The following is a 17,553-nucleotide window of genomic DNA, read 5'->3' on the forward strand; positions in this document are numbered from 1 at the left end:
TTTACAAAAGACTTAATCTGCATAATCAATATCTCATCTTGGGTCCCCAGTTTGGTGCATTACTACAGTTCACAAACCTGATGAAGGCAGTGTTAACTGTCAAGAGCCAGTAGTAGATGTATCCAGTAAAGGATAGCACCTGCTTGCCAACTATTATTTTTAGGTAGGGTAGAAATGAAATCAAATGTCATTACGAGCACCATTGCACCATTAAGGCCTCCCAATCTGAGGTGGAGTGAGTGGACTCCATACATGACTTGGGAAGGAGAGAGTTGAAACCAAGAATATCAGTTCAGAACTGCAAGCACAAGGGCTATGAAAAAAACTCAACCCAGTCTACAGTATGTACTCCAAAATGGAGGTGTCATTTCGGTTAAATGCTACAAAATAAAGGAGAAAAACAACTCTCCGGTATCATCCAAACTAGCAAATAGTGTCCAGGCAGCAAAGGAGAAAATATAGGCACTCCCAAAGAACAAGACGACGGAATGAAAGTAAATAGAAATATAGGTTTATCATACTCAAGCAAAGTTATGAATGAACACAAGATAAACTGCTTCTACGACCAGGCCATGGATTCCCTGAAGTTATCTCCAGCACTGGACCCTGTGCACTAATCATTTTGCCCATAGAAACAAATTGAGAGAAACCCTTTAATAAAGAGGCCCCCATATACTATCCTTCAGGGGATGTGGCCATGGAGACAATCTTTCTTTTGCTGGTTTAAACCTTTGATCAGGTTTGATAAAGAAGAGATTGCCTTTATATTTCCTCAGTCCTCTGTGACTGCCTTAATTCTTTCCTTTCCTGTGCTGAGAGTCAATTCTTTCCTGGGTAATGCTTGCTGCTGAGAGAGAGTCAGCTGTCTCCTATTAAGCAGTGCCTCCTGAATAGAAAGTAAGCAATGAAAAGTAAGAGCTACCTGATGTCACATTGTTCTTTTCTCATCTGATAAAAAAGACTGCTGCAGTCATTGGGGGTCTACGTCCTAAACTATATTAGCTCTAATGCAGGCCTCAGTGCAGGGCCTGCGTTAATGCAACACCTCTCGTGAAGTTCTGCATTAGGCCACATTATGTCCATGTTAACGATTAATGTGGACTAACACAGACTGTGTGTTACCATTAACACCAGGGCCAGTGCAAGGGTACTGGGTGCCCTAGGCGACCCTTACGCTACTGCCCCGCCCCCCCCACACCTGTTTCGGTGCTGTGTGCTTCTCAAGGCGCCGAGCCATAGGGCGCGCCAAAGAGCAGCCACGTGGTGCCGCAAACGGGGCCTATCCCGCTCACGGCAAAGAGAAATAGAAACAGTCGGTGCCGAAACAGGTGAGGGGGGGGGGTTGCTCGCAGCCCTGAGAAGCACACAGTCTTTATTTCTCTTTGCCTTGAGCGGGATAGGCCCCGCTTGCAGCACCACGTGGCTGCTCTTTGGTGCCCCCTATGGTTCTGTGCCCTAGGCAACCGCTGAAGTTCACCTAATAGACGCTCCGGCCCTGATTAACACATAGTCCAATGCAAAAAACTGAAATGAGCTTATTGCCATGCTAATCTGCTCATGAATAATTAAAATGGGTTAGTGCAAGTTTTGCAAATGTATGCAATTTGCGTTAACCCACCATTAATGCCCAAACTTAACTACATCTTTATGAGTTGTAATTAAGTTTTGTGTTAGCCTAGGCAGGTTAAGACAAGTGCCATTAGGAGCCTCCATTGCCCCCCTAAGCTCACTGGGCTTCAACACCTAGCCCCTCATTCAGAAACAAGGGACCCATTAGCCCCACACCCTACCCTTGACAGAGTCTCCCCCTCCTCTCACTGGAACACCCTTCCCCTAAGGCCTAACCCTTCCACTTCCTCCTTCAAGAAAGATCAAGGCAGGAAGAGCGTAGCTCTTTCCTGCCCCACTGGGGCCAATATTCAAACTGGCACTGGTTGACCTTCCACTGTACTATGCCCCACCTGTCACCAAAAAAACAAAACAAAAGAAGATTCTATTTTGAGTTCTGCGTCAACTTGGGAAAATGTAAAGAAACAAAAGTTACAAAAGAGCTGATCTATTAATTTGCTGTGCTTACTTCTGTATAGCCTGCAGAAACTGTGCCGCACGCAGTAAGCTATTGCCGAAGAAACCTTCTTCCTGGAAGCTTGTCCCCATCCAAGGCAGTGATAGCAGGAAATCCCATATGTATGGCTGGCTGTAGATGTTCTCCAGTTCAGAAATCAACTTCTCTGTTCCATTCAGATCCATCTTAGAAGAAAATATGTCAAGAGATGTTTCATTTTCCCTATCAAAAGGGAAAAAATAATACAGGCACCCAGGCATAGATTTCCCAATAGACAAACCAAGCTTCTGCCTGGGGCAGCACAACTTTGGGGGCTGGGGAGGGGGCAGCAATCTTCCCCCTCCCTTACTTGATTCCCTCCCACCACCCTCTGAAGAGCTCAGGGCTCTGAGACTCCCTCTATTGTTATCAGAAATCAGTGACTGAGTCACTGCATCTTGGACTCAGCCAGGGAGTGAGTTAAGCTGAGCCATGAATGAATGGTTCGATCTGACACAGTCCTCATGTTCAATGGTTTCTGATAATGGCGGAGGTAGAGTTACAAGCCCTGAGCCCTGCATTGGGTGGCAGGAGGATCACAGATGCAGAATGGGGCAGGAACTGAATTGGAGGACTGCAGGGAGAATCAGCAGAGGAATTAGCCATCAGAGGTTCATAGAGTGGGAAATCGGAGGCCCGACAAGGGGGACTCAGAGATGAATGGGAGGGGGTCAGCAGGCAACGGTGCCTATGGGCAGCAGAAACACAATCCTGTCCCTGCAGGCACCTCAAACAGAGAGGAATTTTACCTCAGTGGATTATTTAGAAGATAGCGTTACTCTACTGGATCTGTGCTAAAGTTTGAGACATGGGTTTGGCTCTTTTGTAGAGAGAATGCCAATCATGCGTCTCCACAAGCTTCCTTCAAGGATTAAGGACATTTTTTGGGCATTGCCAGTTCCATCATTGGACCCACACATTTTCCACTTTTTCTGTTTTCCATAACTGATATGAATTTTAGTTCACTTTGTTATTCTCTTTGATTTTGTTGTATTTTTTTCAGGAAGACCCTTTGTTGGAGCAACTGGCACAAAATAAATATTATAGTTGAATGTTGGGTGCATGCACTGATTTGGCATTTGCAGTTCAGAAGTGGGTCCAAACAAATGCATTTAAAGCCAGGACTAAAGCTTACCTGCTCTCTTGTGGACATCTTATACCACCCTTGGCTTATAAAAGCTAGGCTTGGTGTTTTTAAATCCTGTTCACTCCTTTTTTGCAATCTGAGGATAAACCTTCCCTATCTATCATAACTGGATATAATGTGAATTTATGCAGAAAAGACAGACTTTGTTATTGACAAAACTAAAATCAGCAGCTGTTATTTTTTTTTTTATCTTCAGACAATTGTTTTTTTATTTGTTGTGTATTTTTGAGAGGGGGTGGTATTTATAAGTTGCACCATAAGATCGCAGTATTCTTTTCTTCTGAGATTCCCTGCAGTTTTGCCACTAGAACCTGGCATTTTTTTTAGCCTAACAACAAGAGATATTTAATATACCAGTATCAGTATCTTCAACCTTTCTCCAAGCTTAGTGATATCACCTTTTTAAGTAACCAGTCTTCCTCTGCTCAGGCACAAAACTCTCAAGAGTATAAGCAGCAATGCATGAGCAGGGGGAAAAATGATGGGGAAATTAGCTTTTCTCATATAATTCTACTGCTATCAAGTGGTCACCACCACCATGATTCCTTTTATATGAAAGCTAAAGTGCAGATTAATCTGTAGCTTTGACTGACCAGTCCAAACATCCTAAAGAGTCTGCCACAGATATTAAATGCCCTTCCTCCCAAGGGACTACACAAACTGAGGTTAATATTCAAAGCCATTTAGATGGATAACTCACAAGTTATCCATTTAACTCATGTTATCCATCTAACTCATAAGTTATCCATCTAACTCCATGTTATCCAAGTTATCCATTTAACTCATAAGTTATCCATCTAATTCCAGGTTATCCATCTAATTCCAGGTTATCCATCTAACTCCATGTTATCCATCTAACTCCATGTTATCCAAGTTATCCATCTAACTCATAAGTTATCCATCTAACTCCATGTTATCCAAGTTATCCATCTAACTCCATGTTATCCATCTAACTCCATGTTATCCAAGTTATCCATCTAACTCATAAGTTATCCATCTAATTCCAGGTTATCCATCTAACTCATAGTTATCCATCTAACTCCATGTTATCCAAGTTATCCATTTAACTCATAAGTTATCCATCTAATTCCAGGTTATCCATCTAATTCCAGGTTATCCATCTAACTCATAGTTATCCATCTAACTCCATGTTATCCAAGTTATCCATCTAACTCATAAGTTATCCATCTAATTCCAAGTTATCCATCTAACCCCATGTTATCCAAGTTATCCATTTAACTCATAAGTTAGTCATCTAACTCCATGTTATTCATCTAACTCATATGTTGTCCATCTAATTCCATGTTATCCAAGTTATAGGTTTAAGGTTTATTTTTATTTATATACCGTCGTGTCAGCGGAAGCCTTCACGATGGTTTACATTTCAATAAAAAACATAATAAGAAGGTTACAATCATTTATAAATAAAATAAAATAAAAGTACTAGCTTAAAGAAATAGCTTAAAAGATAAAATTACTAAAAGACAGAGTAAAAATATACATATTAAACAAATAAAATTCTAAAATATAAATATATAATTTCAAGATAGACTTAAGGTCCCCAAAGATGGTGTAAAAACTAGACATCTGGCTATTTCTCCACATCGTTGTATGCCGCGTTAAACAACCATCTTTTAAGGTCCGTTTTGAATTTACTTTTATCTTGCTGCATTCTTAGTTGGACTGGAAGTGAATTCCAAAGTTTTGAGCCTGCGATCGATAGGGCCCTCTCTCTAACTTGACTGAGGTGAGCTGACTTGATTGTAGGGATTGTTATCCATCTAACTCATAAGTTATCCATCTAATTCCATGTTATCCAAGTTATCCATCTAACTCCATGTTATCCAAGTTATCCATCTAACTCATAGTTATCCATCTAACTCCATGTTATCCAAGTTATCCATCTAACTCCAAGTTATCAAAAAGTTAGCCATCTAACTCCAAGTTATCAAAAAGTTAGCCATCTAACTCCAAGTTATCAAAAAGTTAGCCATCTAACTCCAAGTTATCAAAGTTAGCCATCTAACTCCAAGTTATCAAAGTTAGCCATCTAACTCCAAGTTATCCATTTAAATGTTGAGTTTTGAATATTGACCCCCTTTATCTCCTTTATATTTTACACAAATGGGAAAGTTGGCATCAGGTTTGATCTTCTACCCTTCACATAGAAGCTTTATCTCATTAGGCTTTTGATATGGACCAGTGTAGTTATAATAATAAGATCCTTCACTCACTGGATTTCAGCTACTATGGGATACTAGAGTCACAGACTTCACTGACTGCAGATTGAGTTAGTGTGCCACACTGCTTTTAATTTTCCAAACCTGTGCAGTCAAAGACGCATTCAAAGAAAATCTCAGTTGGATGGTTCTCAAAATCTTCCCCTACAGATGCCATGCCAACAGATAAAATAAAGACTAAAATACACCTGGCCAATCTCATATGGATAGATACAAACTATGATCATATTTCCAGATGAATTTACAAAGGAGTTACACATATAAATGTAAAATATTATTGGAGCAATTTTCAAAAGCATTTAAGTGCAAAAAATGCATTTACATGTGTTTAAACTATGGACAATTCAATGGCATATATTGTAACAATTTTCCAAAAAAACCACTTACATGGGTAATATACATTTACATGTGTAAAACCCAGTTTTACCCGTTAAAATGCTTTTGAAAATGAGGCCCTTATATGTGGTACATGCTTCAGTAACTCATGTGAATCTCACAATAACAAGAAAACACACTCCCACCAGTCAACTCATGTATTTCTTGCTGAAAAACATTTTTTAATGGAGGAGAAAAAGACCTCAAAATCTGGCAAGCTAAGTTTCAAACTTGCCTGGGATATTTTAATCACAGGTCAAAAATCTCCAATGCCAACCTGTATTTTATTAACTGTGTGAGTCACAGAGCTTCCTATTAGCCTGTATTGTGTGGAGTTCCTCATATGAACCTTACAATAAAACAAAAAATCCTTCATTATAAAGCTTCTGTTCTACTTATGAGCAATAAATTTGCTATTTTTGTTTCATCTGGAGGCACATTTGCTAGTAGCATTTAAATTTCATTTTTATTTTTACTTTTGGTAGAGAGGGAAAGTTTTTTTTCCTGATTTGGGAACATTCAGAACCTGCAGAAGGCTAGAAGGAAAACTTAAGTTAAAGTCTTCAGCACCTTGCAGAAACCTTTATTCCATGCCCTTCATATGAGAGCAAACATAAGCATACAGGCCCATAGCACCTGCTGCAGGGTTTATGGCAAAGAGCACGCATAAATCATAGTACTTACCAATGAGAGAACCGAATCTTCAGAAGGTGCTGTGAAAGAAAAAGAGTTATGTATTTAACATGAACATTGTTGTGGTGTATTAATGTTATTGCAATCATTGCTGAGTAACTAAGCAGTAGGGAATTGCACAATTTTTCTTTTCAGTTCGTTTTCAGGTTCGGGGTGGACAATTTCAGTCCACTCCCCGAACCTGGAAACATTTTTCGTTTCGCTTTTGGAAACAGACCGAAAAAAAACCCCCACCCCAACCCTTCAAATTTACTTAATTACACCCCCCCCCCACCACCATCCTGATCCCCCCCAAGACTTACTAAAAGCCCTGGTGGTCCAGCGGGGTCCCAGGAGCGATTTCTCCCTCCTACCATGTGACAGGGGCCGACCAATGGCACCGGTAGCCCATGTCACATGGTAAGGAGAAAGGGCCACCAGTACCATTTTGATTCCTGGCAGGCCCAACGGCCCGAGAGCGGAAGATCGCTGCCGGGACCCTGCTGGACCACCAAGGCTTTCAGTAAGTCTTGAGGGGGATCAGGATGGTGGTGGGGGAGGGGGGGTTGTAATTAAGTAAATTTGAAGGGTTGGCTTGAGTTTGGGTATTTTTTTAAAATAAATATGCCCCTCCTCCCCGCGCTAACCTGAAAACAAATTTTTTCCCGAATTTCAGGAAAACTCCGTTTTGGGATTCGGGTCTCCCGAACAGGACGGATTAGGCAATTTCATTGAAATTTCGTTGAAATTGCCTAATTCATTCTAAACGAATGCACATCCCTACTAAGCAGTTTAAACCAATTGATCTTCTCTTTCCATCAGAGGAATATATACTTTACATACAATAATGTGATCTATACGCTACCATTTTCTAGAAAGTTCTGGAAAGTCACAGATTTCTTGAATAACAGGTCCCATGTATACAGTTTATGTTCATTGATTTAATTTATAGAAATTATTCTTACCCAAGGAACAAGTGGTAGTACACTGTTAAGACATTTTTTCTCTGCTACCATTACAAATCTTCATTATTCTCATGCATGAACAGACAGTGCCTGATGAGAGTGGAATGCACATTCTTCCATGTTCAATGTTGTTATAGAATAAAGAAAAGTCATCTGTACTTTTGAGTATAGCTAGCCTTCCAAAAAAAGGTTGATTTTTTAAAAATAATATTAATTTGTATTGATTTTGTTATTACAAGCAACTCACCATTGCATACAGTATTATAGTCAAACCTGAGCTGTACACTGTACTTCTGAGATATTATAGAAAGACTATGTGAGCCTAAACTAAAGATAATATTGAAAGAAAGAGGAATAAGAGGGAAACAAGAAGACCATCAGATCACCAAGGGAATAAGGGAAAAGGAAAGGAAAGATATACATATTGAGGGCAAGGAGGGAGAGCAGAGGGGGGGAAGCGAGACAATCCCTGAGTATCTAAATTCCATGTGTTAGTCGAGCTTCTTGGGGAGTTTTCTATCTTTAACAGTAATGGAACCCAAATTGTTCTATGTATTGGGAGACTATTAGTTTGATTATAAATGTTTATAAATTAGTTACTCACAGGAGGCAGCTTTGCCTTTTCATTAATTCTTTCCAACAAATTAGGGGTAAACTAAAACCTCCCCTCTCCCGGACCTGGAGGGAATCAGAGCGTAAGTCCCTATTATTAGGTTGTGAAAACAGTGAAATGGATCTTTGAAGGAAGCGAACCCAGGATAGATGTAACAATCAAATTCATTCACAGGGACTCCCATTTTCAATATATATATTTTTTGTTTAATTTTCATGGGAATTTATCAATGTTTATTACAACAAGAACAAAAGTGGGAGAAAATCAGTGAGTGAAAATTATTCATTTTTCTGGCTGGAGAGAAGCCAGAACGGTAAAAAAAAATATTAACCAGATTAATATTTTAATAAACAGCATGTACTTTCAATTGTTGTAGAACTGAAACAGACCTCTAAATACTTTATGCCACCAGGCATTTAAGAATCAAGAGTTTACTTTTGACTACAACTCTGAGCATATAAACATTTGCATTGAATGAGTAGGTCAAATTTGATCTCTTGTTAATGGGCCCTAGGCATAGCCTGGCAATATCTATGAGAAATCTTCCCAAACACTTGAAGGGCTTCTGTGTAGTTTCCAAAAATTCTGCATAACATAAGCTCACAGCAATGTTTTAAAGTGTCTTTTCCAAAATTTCTTATCTTGCATTCTTGGATGTAGCCAAATTTAGAGAATACTTTCTACACAGTGTGAGACCTTGATGGGAAATTCTTGCCTCCTGCCAGCAGAGGGTCTCAGTGGGCCCCCTGGATTATCTATTTAGTCCTCCCAGCTTTATGGCCCACATTTCTTGCTGGTGGCCATCATGATGCTGTTTGGACACTCTGGTTAGTCCTCCCAGCTTTATGGTCCACTTCCTGTTATGGCCATTTTGTTCCTGCCTAGGAATATATATATTATAGACTTCCAGTCTACACTTTGGCAGAACTCGGTCCTATGTTGGCCTTACATTTGGAACTATTTTGTGGTCCTTTGTTTCATATTCCTGTTTACTTTTAGATTTTTTTTTCTAAAAGTAAAACTCTCCATGAGTTTGGCGACAAACTCATGGAGAGAATAGTTAACAAACAGTTGTCGGAATTCCTAGAAGACCACAAGATTCTCACAACAGCCCAATTCGGATTCCGCAAATCCCTCAGCACAGAATCCCTCTTAATCTCATTGACGGTCAGAGTCCTCTCCGGCTTGGAGAAAAAGACCCCCTACCTCCTGGCACTTTCTTGATATATCTGCAGCTTTCGACACTGTAAAGCATTCTATCCTCATCAACCGGCTCTCAGACATAGGCATCTCAGGATCAGCCCTTGAATGGTTCAGATCATTCCTTAACAATAGGACATACAAGGTCAGAATAAGCAACAAGGAATCACACCCGGTCAAGTCCACTCTTGGAGTTCCACAAGGATCATCCCTCTCCCCAACCCTGTTTAACATTTATCTTCTCCCACTATGTCATCTGCTCTCAAGTCTAAAGATCACACACTTCATATACACTGACGACGTCCAGATCCTGTTGCCTATCACTGAATCTATCTCCAACACCATCAATTTCTGGAACAACTGTCTACAGTCCATAAATTCCCTCCTCACTAGCCTTAACTTAGTTCTCAATACTGCAAAAACGGAACTTATGCTGATCACCCTGGATGACAACTGTCAGGCTGCCAACAATCTAATCACACCGCTAATGATCTCCCCCACTCACGTAAGAGACCTTGGCGTTACTATCGACAATAGGCTGAATCTCAAAAAATTTGTCACAAACACTACGAAAGAATGTTTTCACAAGCTACACATATTGAAAAAGCTAAAACCTCTCCTCCACTTTCAGGACTTTAGAACAGTCCTCCAAACTATTCTATTTTCAAAAATTGATATTGCAACTCTCTGCTAATTGGCCTCCCAGCTGTCACCACCAAACCATTACAAATGCTGCAGAACTCGGCTGCCAGGATCCTAACCAACTCTAGTAGAGGAGAACACATCACACCTATTCTAAAGAACCTACACTGGCTCCCTATTAAATTTAGAATCATATTCAAAGTACTAACCATAACCCACAAGACCATTCATTCCCAAACTTCGCTAAATCTAAGTGACCCACTTCGTCCCCATGCATCATAGAGACCAATCAGATCCAGCTACTTAGGCACCTTATATGCACCTCCAGCCTAGTCATCGCTCAAGAAACGTGCATTCTCGACTGCCAGTCCCTCTCACTGGAATGCCCTTCCCACAGACCTTCGGCTAGAAACTTGTAGTCGGACGTTCAAAAAGAAGCTCAAAACTTGGCTTTTCACAAAAGCCTTCACTTAAAGGTCTCTCCCTCAGGGTCAGATTCACGATGATGCAAGATGTCCGACGCCGTAACCATTTAATCTTATAATTTAATCTCATTATTTCCCCGCAAGCTGTATGTTATAATGCACTCATGCTTTTCAAGTCTGCTGTAAATCCAAGTTTGTTGAATGTTTATATTTATTTATATTTTGTATATTTATTCTTATATTTATAATAATTTTATTTTATTTTAAGTCGTTCGCTGCTTTATCTATAAGTACATACGAAGTTATCCCTGTTATCTGTACCCTCTTGTTTGATTTAATTTCCAACTTTGGTTCTATGTAAACCGACGTGATATGTACTAGTACAGGAACATCGGTATATAAAAGCCTTAAATAAATAAAAATAAATGTATCCAGTTGTAACCTGATCACTCAATCCGTTACTGTATTCCTTAGTTCCATTTCTCTTTTCTTAAACATCTTGAGCTATCCATCTCCTTTTTTCCCTCCTCCCACTTAGGAGAGCCCTTTATAACCAGCCATTTTGTAGTAAGAGGTATGGCTAGCGTCAATGTAGAGCAGACACCAGAGAGACAAGATGTATAAAAATTAAAAAAAATAAAATGTAGATTTTTTTTTCCCTCTCTGGTAAGGCCTCCCTGCCTCACCAGTTTCCCTTTTTAGAGGGGGGATTCGCTGGGCAAAACCTGCTTGTAGATTCTAGGAATTTAGTTGCAGTAAGGATATTTTGTGGCCTGAATTATTTTGAAATTTGCATGACTGAAGACAATGAGCCCATTCACTCTATTATGAATTGTGGATCCTTGGCCCGAGGTGGGGTTGATGCTACCTGAAAGGTTGGGCTCCACAGGTCCCCACCATCAGGAGGCGAGGCTGGCTGGGAACAGAGGCAAGCTGGGACTTTACCAGTGCCGGCCCTCATTCCCCGCAGGTTAAGCACTTGAGTGCCGGGGCCAGCTGGACTTAGGAGCACCTCTGTGTGGCTGGTCCCGGAGAAGGTAGACGACTGGATGCAGAGAGTGTCAGAGAGGTTAGGTACAGTCCAAGACACAAGCACTCTCACAGGAAGAAGGAGAGAGAGTCTCAAGGGGTGCAAGGTCACTGCAGCTCCGAAGAGTGAAGAGCAGGGCCACGTGGGAGTGGCCTCGAGATAAGGAGGTGCAAGTGCGGAGACTTGAACTGTGGTATGATGAATTGGGGCTAGAGCAGGGAACCCGCTGTAGCAGGTGCCGGAAGAGTAGCAGGGCAGAGGTACTGCTTGAGACACAGCAAAGCGGTGATAGGATCTTCTGTAGTGGAAGCACTGGGGAGTGCCCCAAGGAGCAGGGACACCGAAACACAGTCAGGTAGAGTACAGCGCTAAGCCAGGTCTAGATGAGTAAAAGCACTGGAGCAAGATCCTCACTGTAGAAGTACTGTGGGAGTCCCGAGGAGCAGAAGGCACTGCAGTAGGGGGTCAATGTAGAGGTGCTGAGCCAGGCCCCAAGGAGCGGGAAGCACTGAGACAGAGACCAGGTGAAGTAGCGCTGAACCAGGCAACGAGGAGCGGGTAGCACTAAGAGAGAGTCCAGGTGAAGTAGCACTGAACCAGACCCTGAGGAGCGGGAAGCGCTAAGACAGGAACCTGGGTGGAGAAGCACAGAGATCCAAAGAGCAGGAACAGCAGGTCCGTAAAAAAGGAACTGGCACCATTAGGAACCAAGGAACTCATTGCCAAGTCGGTCAGTGGTGGCTAGAGGTGAAGCCTAAATATCCCGGGCCTGTGATGTCATCCGCTGCGGATGAGCCTGAAGTTCCTGCCATTGGCCCTTTAAAGGAAGGACAGCTGGTGCGCACGTGCGCCTAGGGAGACCCAGGGTCAGAACGCTAGTCAGCGGTGTCCCAGCCACCACGTGGAGCATAGGGAGCCAGGAGGAACATGACGTCAGTACTGGCCACCGCCGCGAGAGTACCGGGAGTAGTGAGCCGAGCATGACATGACGTGAGAGGCCATAACACACTCCTTTTATGTGGCAAGCACCTGTGTCAGGTGTGGACGGGTTAAGTTCGTGAAGACTGGAAGAACTCTACCACAGAAAGGACTGTATTTCACTCTGTTCCTTTGATGAAGATCATCCTCGCTGGCTGAATTCAGAGTGCAGAGGCTGAAGACCAGTGAGCCCATTCACCCCATGAATATGGCAAGCACCTGTGACAGCAGAAGCTCAATCTAGGAAGGTTTTTAGGAAGAAGGTAATTCTTTTTTTTTTGTGAGGAGGTTTTTTGGCCGCTCCTCTTCACTGGGAACCTGGCTGGTTCAGCAGGTTCCCACTCTCGGACTTTTCAACCCAAGGAGTCATCTTTCAGAAGAACTAAAGGAATGAAGTAAGAATCTGGAGAACCCATTCAGATCTCCAACAATATGGGAACAGGACACAGGTCTGGGTGCTCAGGAAGATGCTGGAGCCTAAAGTAGGATTTTTGCTATGTTAGGAGGGGACCCCTGTCCTAGGAATTCTGAATAAGCAACTGGGAGAACTTTAGTGCACACATTACACTACTATGGGAAGCTCAACCAGTTTGCTAAGACAAAGGACCCCTTCCCAGAGTGAGACACCCTACCTGTAAACAATTCAGCTGTAACTGCACAAGTATTTAAAGATGGATTTTAATTTGCCTTAAATCAGTTAGTAAATTATTATTTAAAACCCAATTCCTGGTCCTGCCTGTTCTTTCTCAGCAGCTTCCTCCCAGGGATGCCACAGTTACAAATACACACAGGATCACACACTACTATCTGGGCCATAGACGAGAGTCTCCCCCCATAAAAAGAATCCCCACCAGGAATCAAGAGTCAAGCTTGGGAAGGCATCAGCTAGCAAGAGCAGCCCTGAAGGTTAGAAATTAGATGTGTGCCCTGAGGGAGTCACCACTCCCAAAGAAGGGGTTACACATTATTCCTGCTTTGTCCCATCCTACTCCAGTGGGTATCTTGTATTTTCAGAACTTCTGAAGTTGTCCTACATTGTTTCTCTGGGTGTTTTCGTGTCTCCAAGTTTTTCTGCTCTGCTGTTGGGCACATTGGTTTTTGCAAGTGTGCGGTGATGAGGAAGCCCTCCTTCCTCTTCTGCAACTTTTTTCCTGCCTCTTATCCTCCTTCCTCAGCATCCTCTCCCTGGATGTCAACTAGGACAAAGGATAAATCCTTGGCAATGTGGACTGGAATATTTCCAAAGACTGGATGGGCTAATTGGTCTTTTTCTGCCACCATCTACTATGAAACTGCAGAATGAGCCTCGTTCAGCCTTGCCCCGATAAGTGATCTGTGCAATCAAGCTTGAGGTCCTTGTTTTTTACCTGCCATTTAGATTCAGGAGATGGAAAAGCTAAATCAACATACCTATGTATGTAGAAAAACTATGCAATTTTATCTAAATTTTATCTAAAGACCACTGCAATTACTGCAGAATGCAGCTGCACGAATTCTCTCTGGCAAAAGGAAGTTTGATCATATCTCTCCTACATTAAAAAACCTGCACTGGCTACCAATCTCACAAAGGATTAAATACAAGACTTTATCTTTACTACATAATGAAATCTACAAAGACTCATCTCTAAACAATATGATCGCAATACTCAAATCACCACGTTCCTCAAGGTCATCTGAAAAACTACAACTAGTAATTCCCCCCCTGTCATCTGCAAAATTATCCACAACTAGAAATAGAGCCTTCTCAATAGCAGGACCCATAGAATGGAACTCTATTCCAAATCACCTAAGCTCCATCAGTGATTCCAAATCCTTCAAAAAAGAATTAAAAACATGGTTGTTCAGACAATCATTCACTGACTGATTTGAATAAACACACTCCTCATCTTGAACTCCAATACTTCGGTAATAAACTTATATCTCATAATAAAGTTGTAAATGTAATATTATATATAAACTGTATAATACTAAATTGTTACTCTCTGAGTTGCTCTCACATTTCTATGTAATTATTTACAAGTTTAATTGCTGTTACATGTATGAATTTGTTACAATGTGAACCGGGGTGAAGGCTTTCGGCTATACTTCGGTATATAAAAGAATTTAAATAAATAAATAAATAAATAAATAAATTGTATTCAGCAGCACTGGTTTGAGGGCTATGCAATCGATTTATAAATCTTTCAATCTCTACCTTGCCCACCACCTACAGTTCCCTGGTCTCCAACGTTAATCTCCTGGGGCATTTCTCCCCCTCTGCTCTCCCTTTAAGAGTGCTGAGAGGGACAGAGAGCAAGCTTGGAGAGGGGGAAGAGAATAGAAACATATAAATGTGATGGCAGAAAAAGACCATATGGACTATACAATCTGCCCATCCACACCCATTAATTCAGCTTTACAATCCCTACCACGCCCTCAGAGATGCTCTGCATTTATCCTCTGAATTCAAATGCTGTTCTTGTCTTCACTACCTCCATGGGGGAGGCACTTCCATGATCATCTACTCTCTCTGGTCTTGAAACTGATGAGAAAAGGAGCTATTTTAGATCTGGTTCTCTGCAGTACACAGGACCTGATGTGAGTTGTGGAGTTACTTGGCAATTTTGAGGTCAATATTAGAAGGGTTTTTCCAGTTAACTTTTGGAGTTAGCTGAAAAAATCCCCAAAGATTTGAATATCTTCCCCTATCCTCCAGCTAAATTTCAGTCCAGCAATAAGATCCCTGGATAACATTTATCCAAGTGAAAAAAAAGCAGCATTGAGGAATTCACAGCACATGGTTCCACTTTGTTCAGATGGTTTTGATATTCAGCACTGCCCGACAGTTAGCTGAGTAAGCCTGGTCGGAAAATTACCTGTCTGAAAGTTATCCAGATAACTTTATAGAAACAACCGAAAATGAAGGCCCCTAACTATCTCATTGCCTGGAAGGGCTATGGTCTAGAGGATCATAGCTGGGAATCAGCAGAGCATGTGCAGGCCAACAGACCCTTAACCCATTTCTACAGAGAACACTCAGACAAGCCCAGATCTTGGGCCCCAGGTGCGGCCATCCAGAGGGGAGGTATTCTGTAAGGATACCTCCCCTCACACTAGCAACCCTCAGAGATCAGGGCACAGACCCTCAGGATTAGCCACAGGACTCAGCTCCATGGGTTGCAGGTTCGAAAAGGAGGATAGAATGCCTGGAGGAGGCCATGATTCTGTTAGGAAATACAGTGTAATTTACCATATAGCATCTTTACCCCAAAAATTCAACAAAAATACCAAGATCATAGCTAGAAACTAGAACCCCCAACAAAGGACCTTTGTGTCACCATTACTTGTCTTCCTCAAGGGGGTTAAAAGAGAAGCTGAGGAATACTTACATTAATATTCCATGTGTATGTCAACGCTTATCTGTGGATGTATATGTATCCTTTGAAGCATGGCTCCATTTTGTAGCATTTCGACAATTCAGATGTTCTAAATCACTAACATACAAGGCAGCAAACTGCTTGTGAATTTCATATGGCATCTTCAATATCTTAAAGCTTTCTATAGTAGGCTATATTTTAATCAGATGCCAACAAGCGATCATTTTCATTCTCCTTTGATGCACATTGGTTGCTAACACAATTATATATTGGCAGCACATTAGGATTCTTTTCTGGGTGGTAATTGTGTCACTTTTATAAAGCAGCACTTGAAAAAATGTGCTTAAGAGTGTTTTTCACAGCATGTCATGATTACATTTTTGATCCTCTGCTTTTCACAGCTTATGTGCAGTGTGCATATGAACATGCCATTTTCACTCTCTTTTTTTAAATTAAGAATAAAAATATGTATTTGAACGACATAAGGTAATGATAAATGCATTGAATGAAACCAGGGAACATTCTCTTTATTTTTGTATTGTTATGCAGCGATTCTGTTACTCCCTATTAATGCTGGATTCGGAATGTACCACTTGGTTCTGGGGATAGACACATTGGTAGTTATTGAGTTTGGAGCTCCCTTATGTGGCATCTGGCAATGGTAGCATATCTAGTGTTTTTCCAGAGAGATCACCATTTTTTTTTGTGGATCCTTTTTGCTTTCAAGAAGTCAGCCTGTCTTAAGCCATACTCTTATTTTTCTCAGTCTTATCTTTAAGCTCCATGAAGATTTTTTGTTTTGGATGAGAGTTTCTCTCCATAAGAACATGCCATACTGGGTCAGACCAAGGGTCCATCAAGCCCTGCATCCTGTTTCCAACAGTGGCCAAGCCAGGCCATAAGAGCCTGGCAAGTACCCCTCTCATACCATCTTTAACTTATTTGAGTTTGGAGTTCCAAATCCTTTTGGATCTACACACACACACACGCAGGAAACCCTGGAACATAAATCTTATGCACAATGACAGTGTCCAACTAAAATAGAAATGTATGATATGGTCTCTGGGACTATTGTCCGGGTTCAAGCATCACAGGGGTTCCATTGCATTGATCTTATCTCCACCACAGCTAACCATAGTAGCCTGAAAAAATGAAAGGTGGATGGTGGACATGGGAGATACATGAGCCTTTCCCCAATCATTCTCTCACCTCACTCTGATCCTAGGTTCTTCCTCTCTGCCTTTTTACCCCAGAATCAGCCATTGCTCCTCTTCCCCTCCAGACCTATAATCAGCAGTGAATCATTTTTACCCCACTGATGCAGATCTTCTCCAAGCCCAGCATCATAAAGATCATCGTGAACTTCTCCCTCCCCCCCCCCCCCCCATCCCCACTGCCAGCAGGAAGAGAGTGGCGCATGTGTGCTGGCTCATTGCCTGCTGAAAATTTAAATGAGAATGCATGGAAGATGGTGCAGAAGAGGCAAGTAGCTGAGGCAGGGAGATGAGGATTGGGGAGGGACAAATCTTCACAGGAGCATAGATTAAACTGTTTGTAGGGAAGTCATATCTGACTGCACTCCCACCACACCCCTGCTGTCCTCTTATTCCCATTCAGTCAGCCAATATGATCTCCCTATATCATTTCCTCTCCCCACAAACACACACATTCACATTTATACAAAATGATTAATCAGATGGAGAATTTTGGGGAGGTGATTTTTTAGGTAGGGAAATCTGATGCAGGAAGGCCAATTCTGCAGGTAGGAACTCTATGGGAGTAATTCTATAGATGATCCCTTTCTTT

At 41.7% G+C, this 17,553-nt stretch overlaps 1 protein-coding gene across 1 annotated transcript in view; it reads right to left on the bottom strand.

The window, feature by feature from the left end:
* The window catches only part of ABCA13 (ATP binding cassette subfamily A member 13), a 929,477-nt gene that overhangs the window by 801,157 nt on the left and 110,767 nt on the right, over positions 1–17,553 (bottom strand). Inside the window, exons 6-7 of the mRNA XM_029587089.1 lie at positions 6,551–6,579; positions 2,078–2,250 (exon numbers count right to left, since the gene is read on the bottom strand). Of these exons, the coding sequence (XP_029442949.1) occupies positions 2,078–2,250; positions 6,551–6,579 (202 nt within the window). The remainder of the gene's footprint in view (positions 1–2,077; positions 2,251–6,550; positions 6,580–17,553) is intronic.

Source organism: Rhinatrema bivittatum, chromosome 2 (assembly GCF_901001135.1).
Source record: "Rhinatrema bivittatum chromosome 2, aRhiBiv1.1, whole genome shotgun sequence".
Classification (NCBI taxonomy): domain Eukaryota; kingdom Metazoa; phylum Chordata; class Amphibia; order Gymnophiona; family Rhinatrematidae; genus Rhinatrema; species Rhinatrema bivittatum.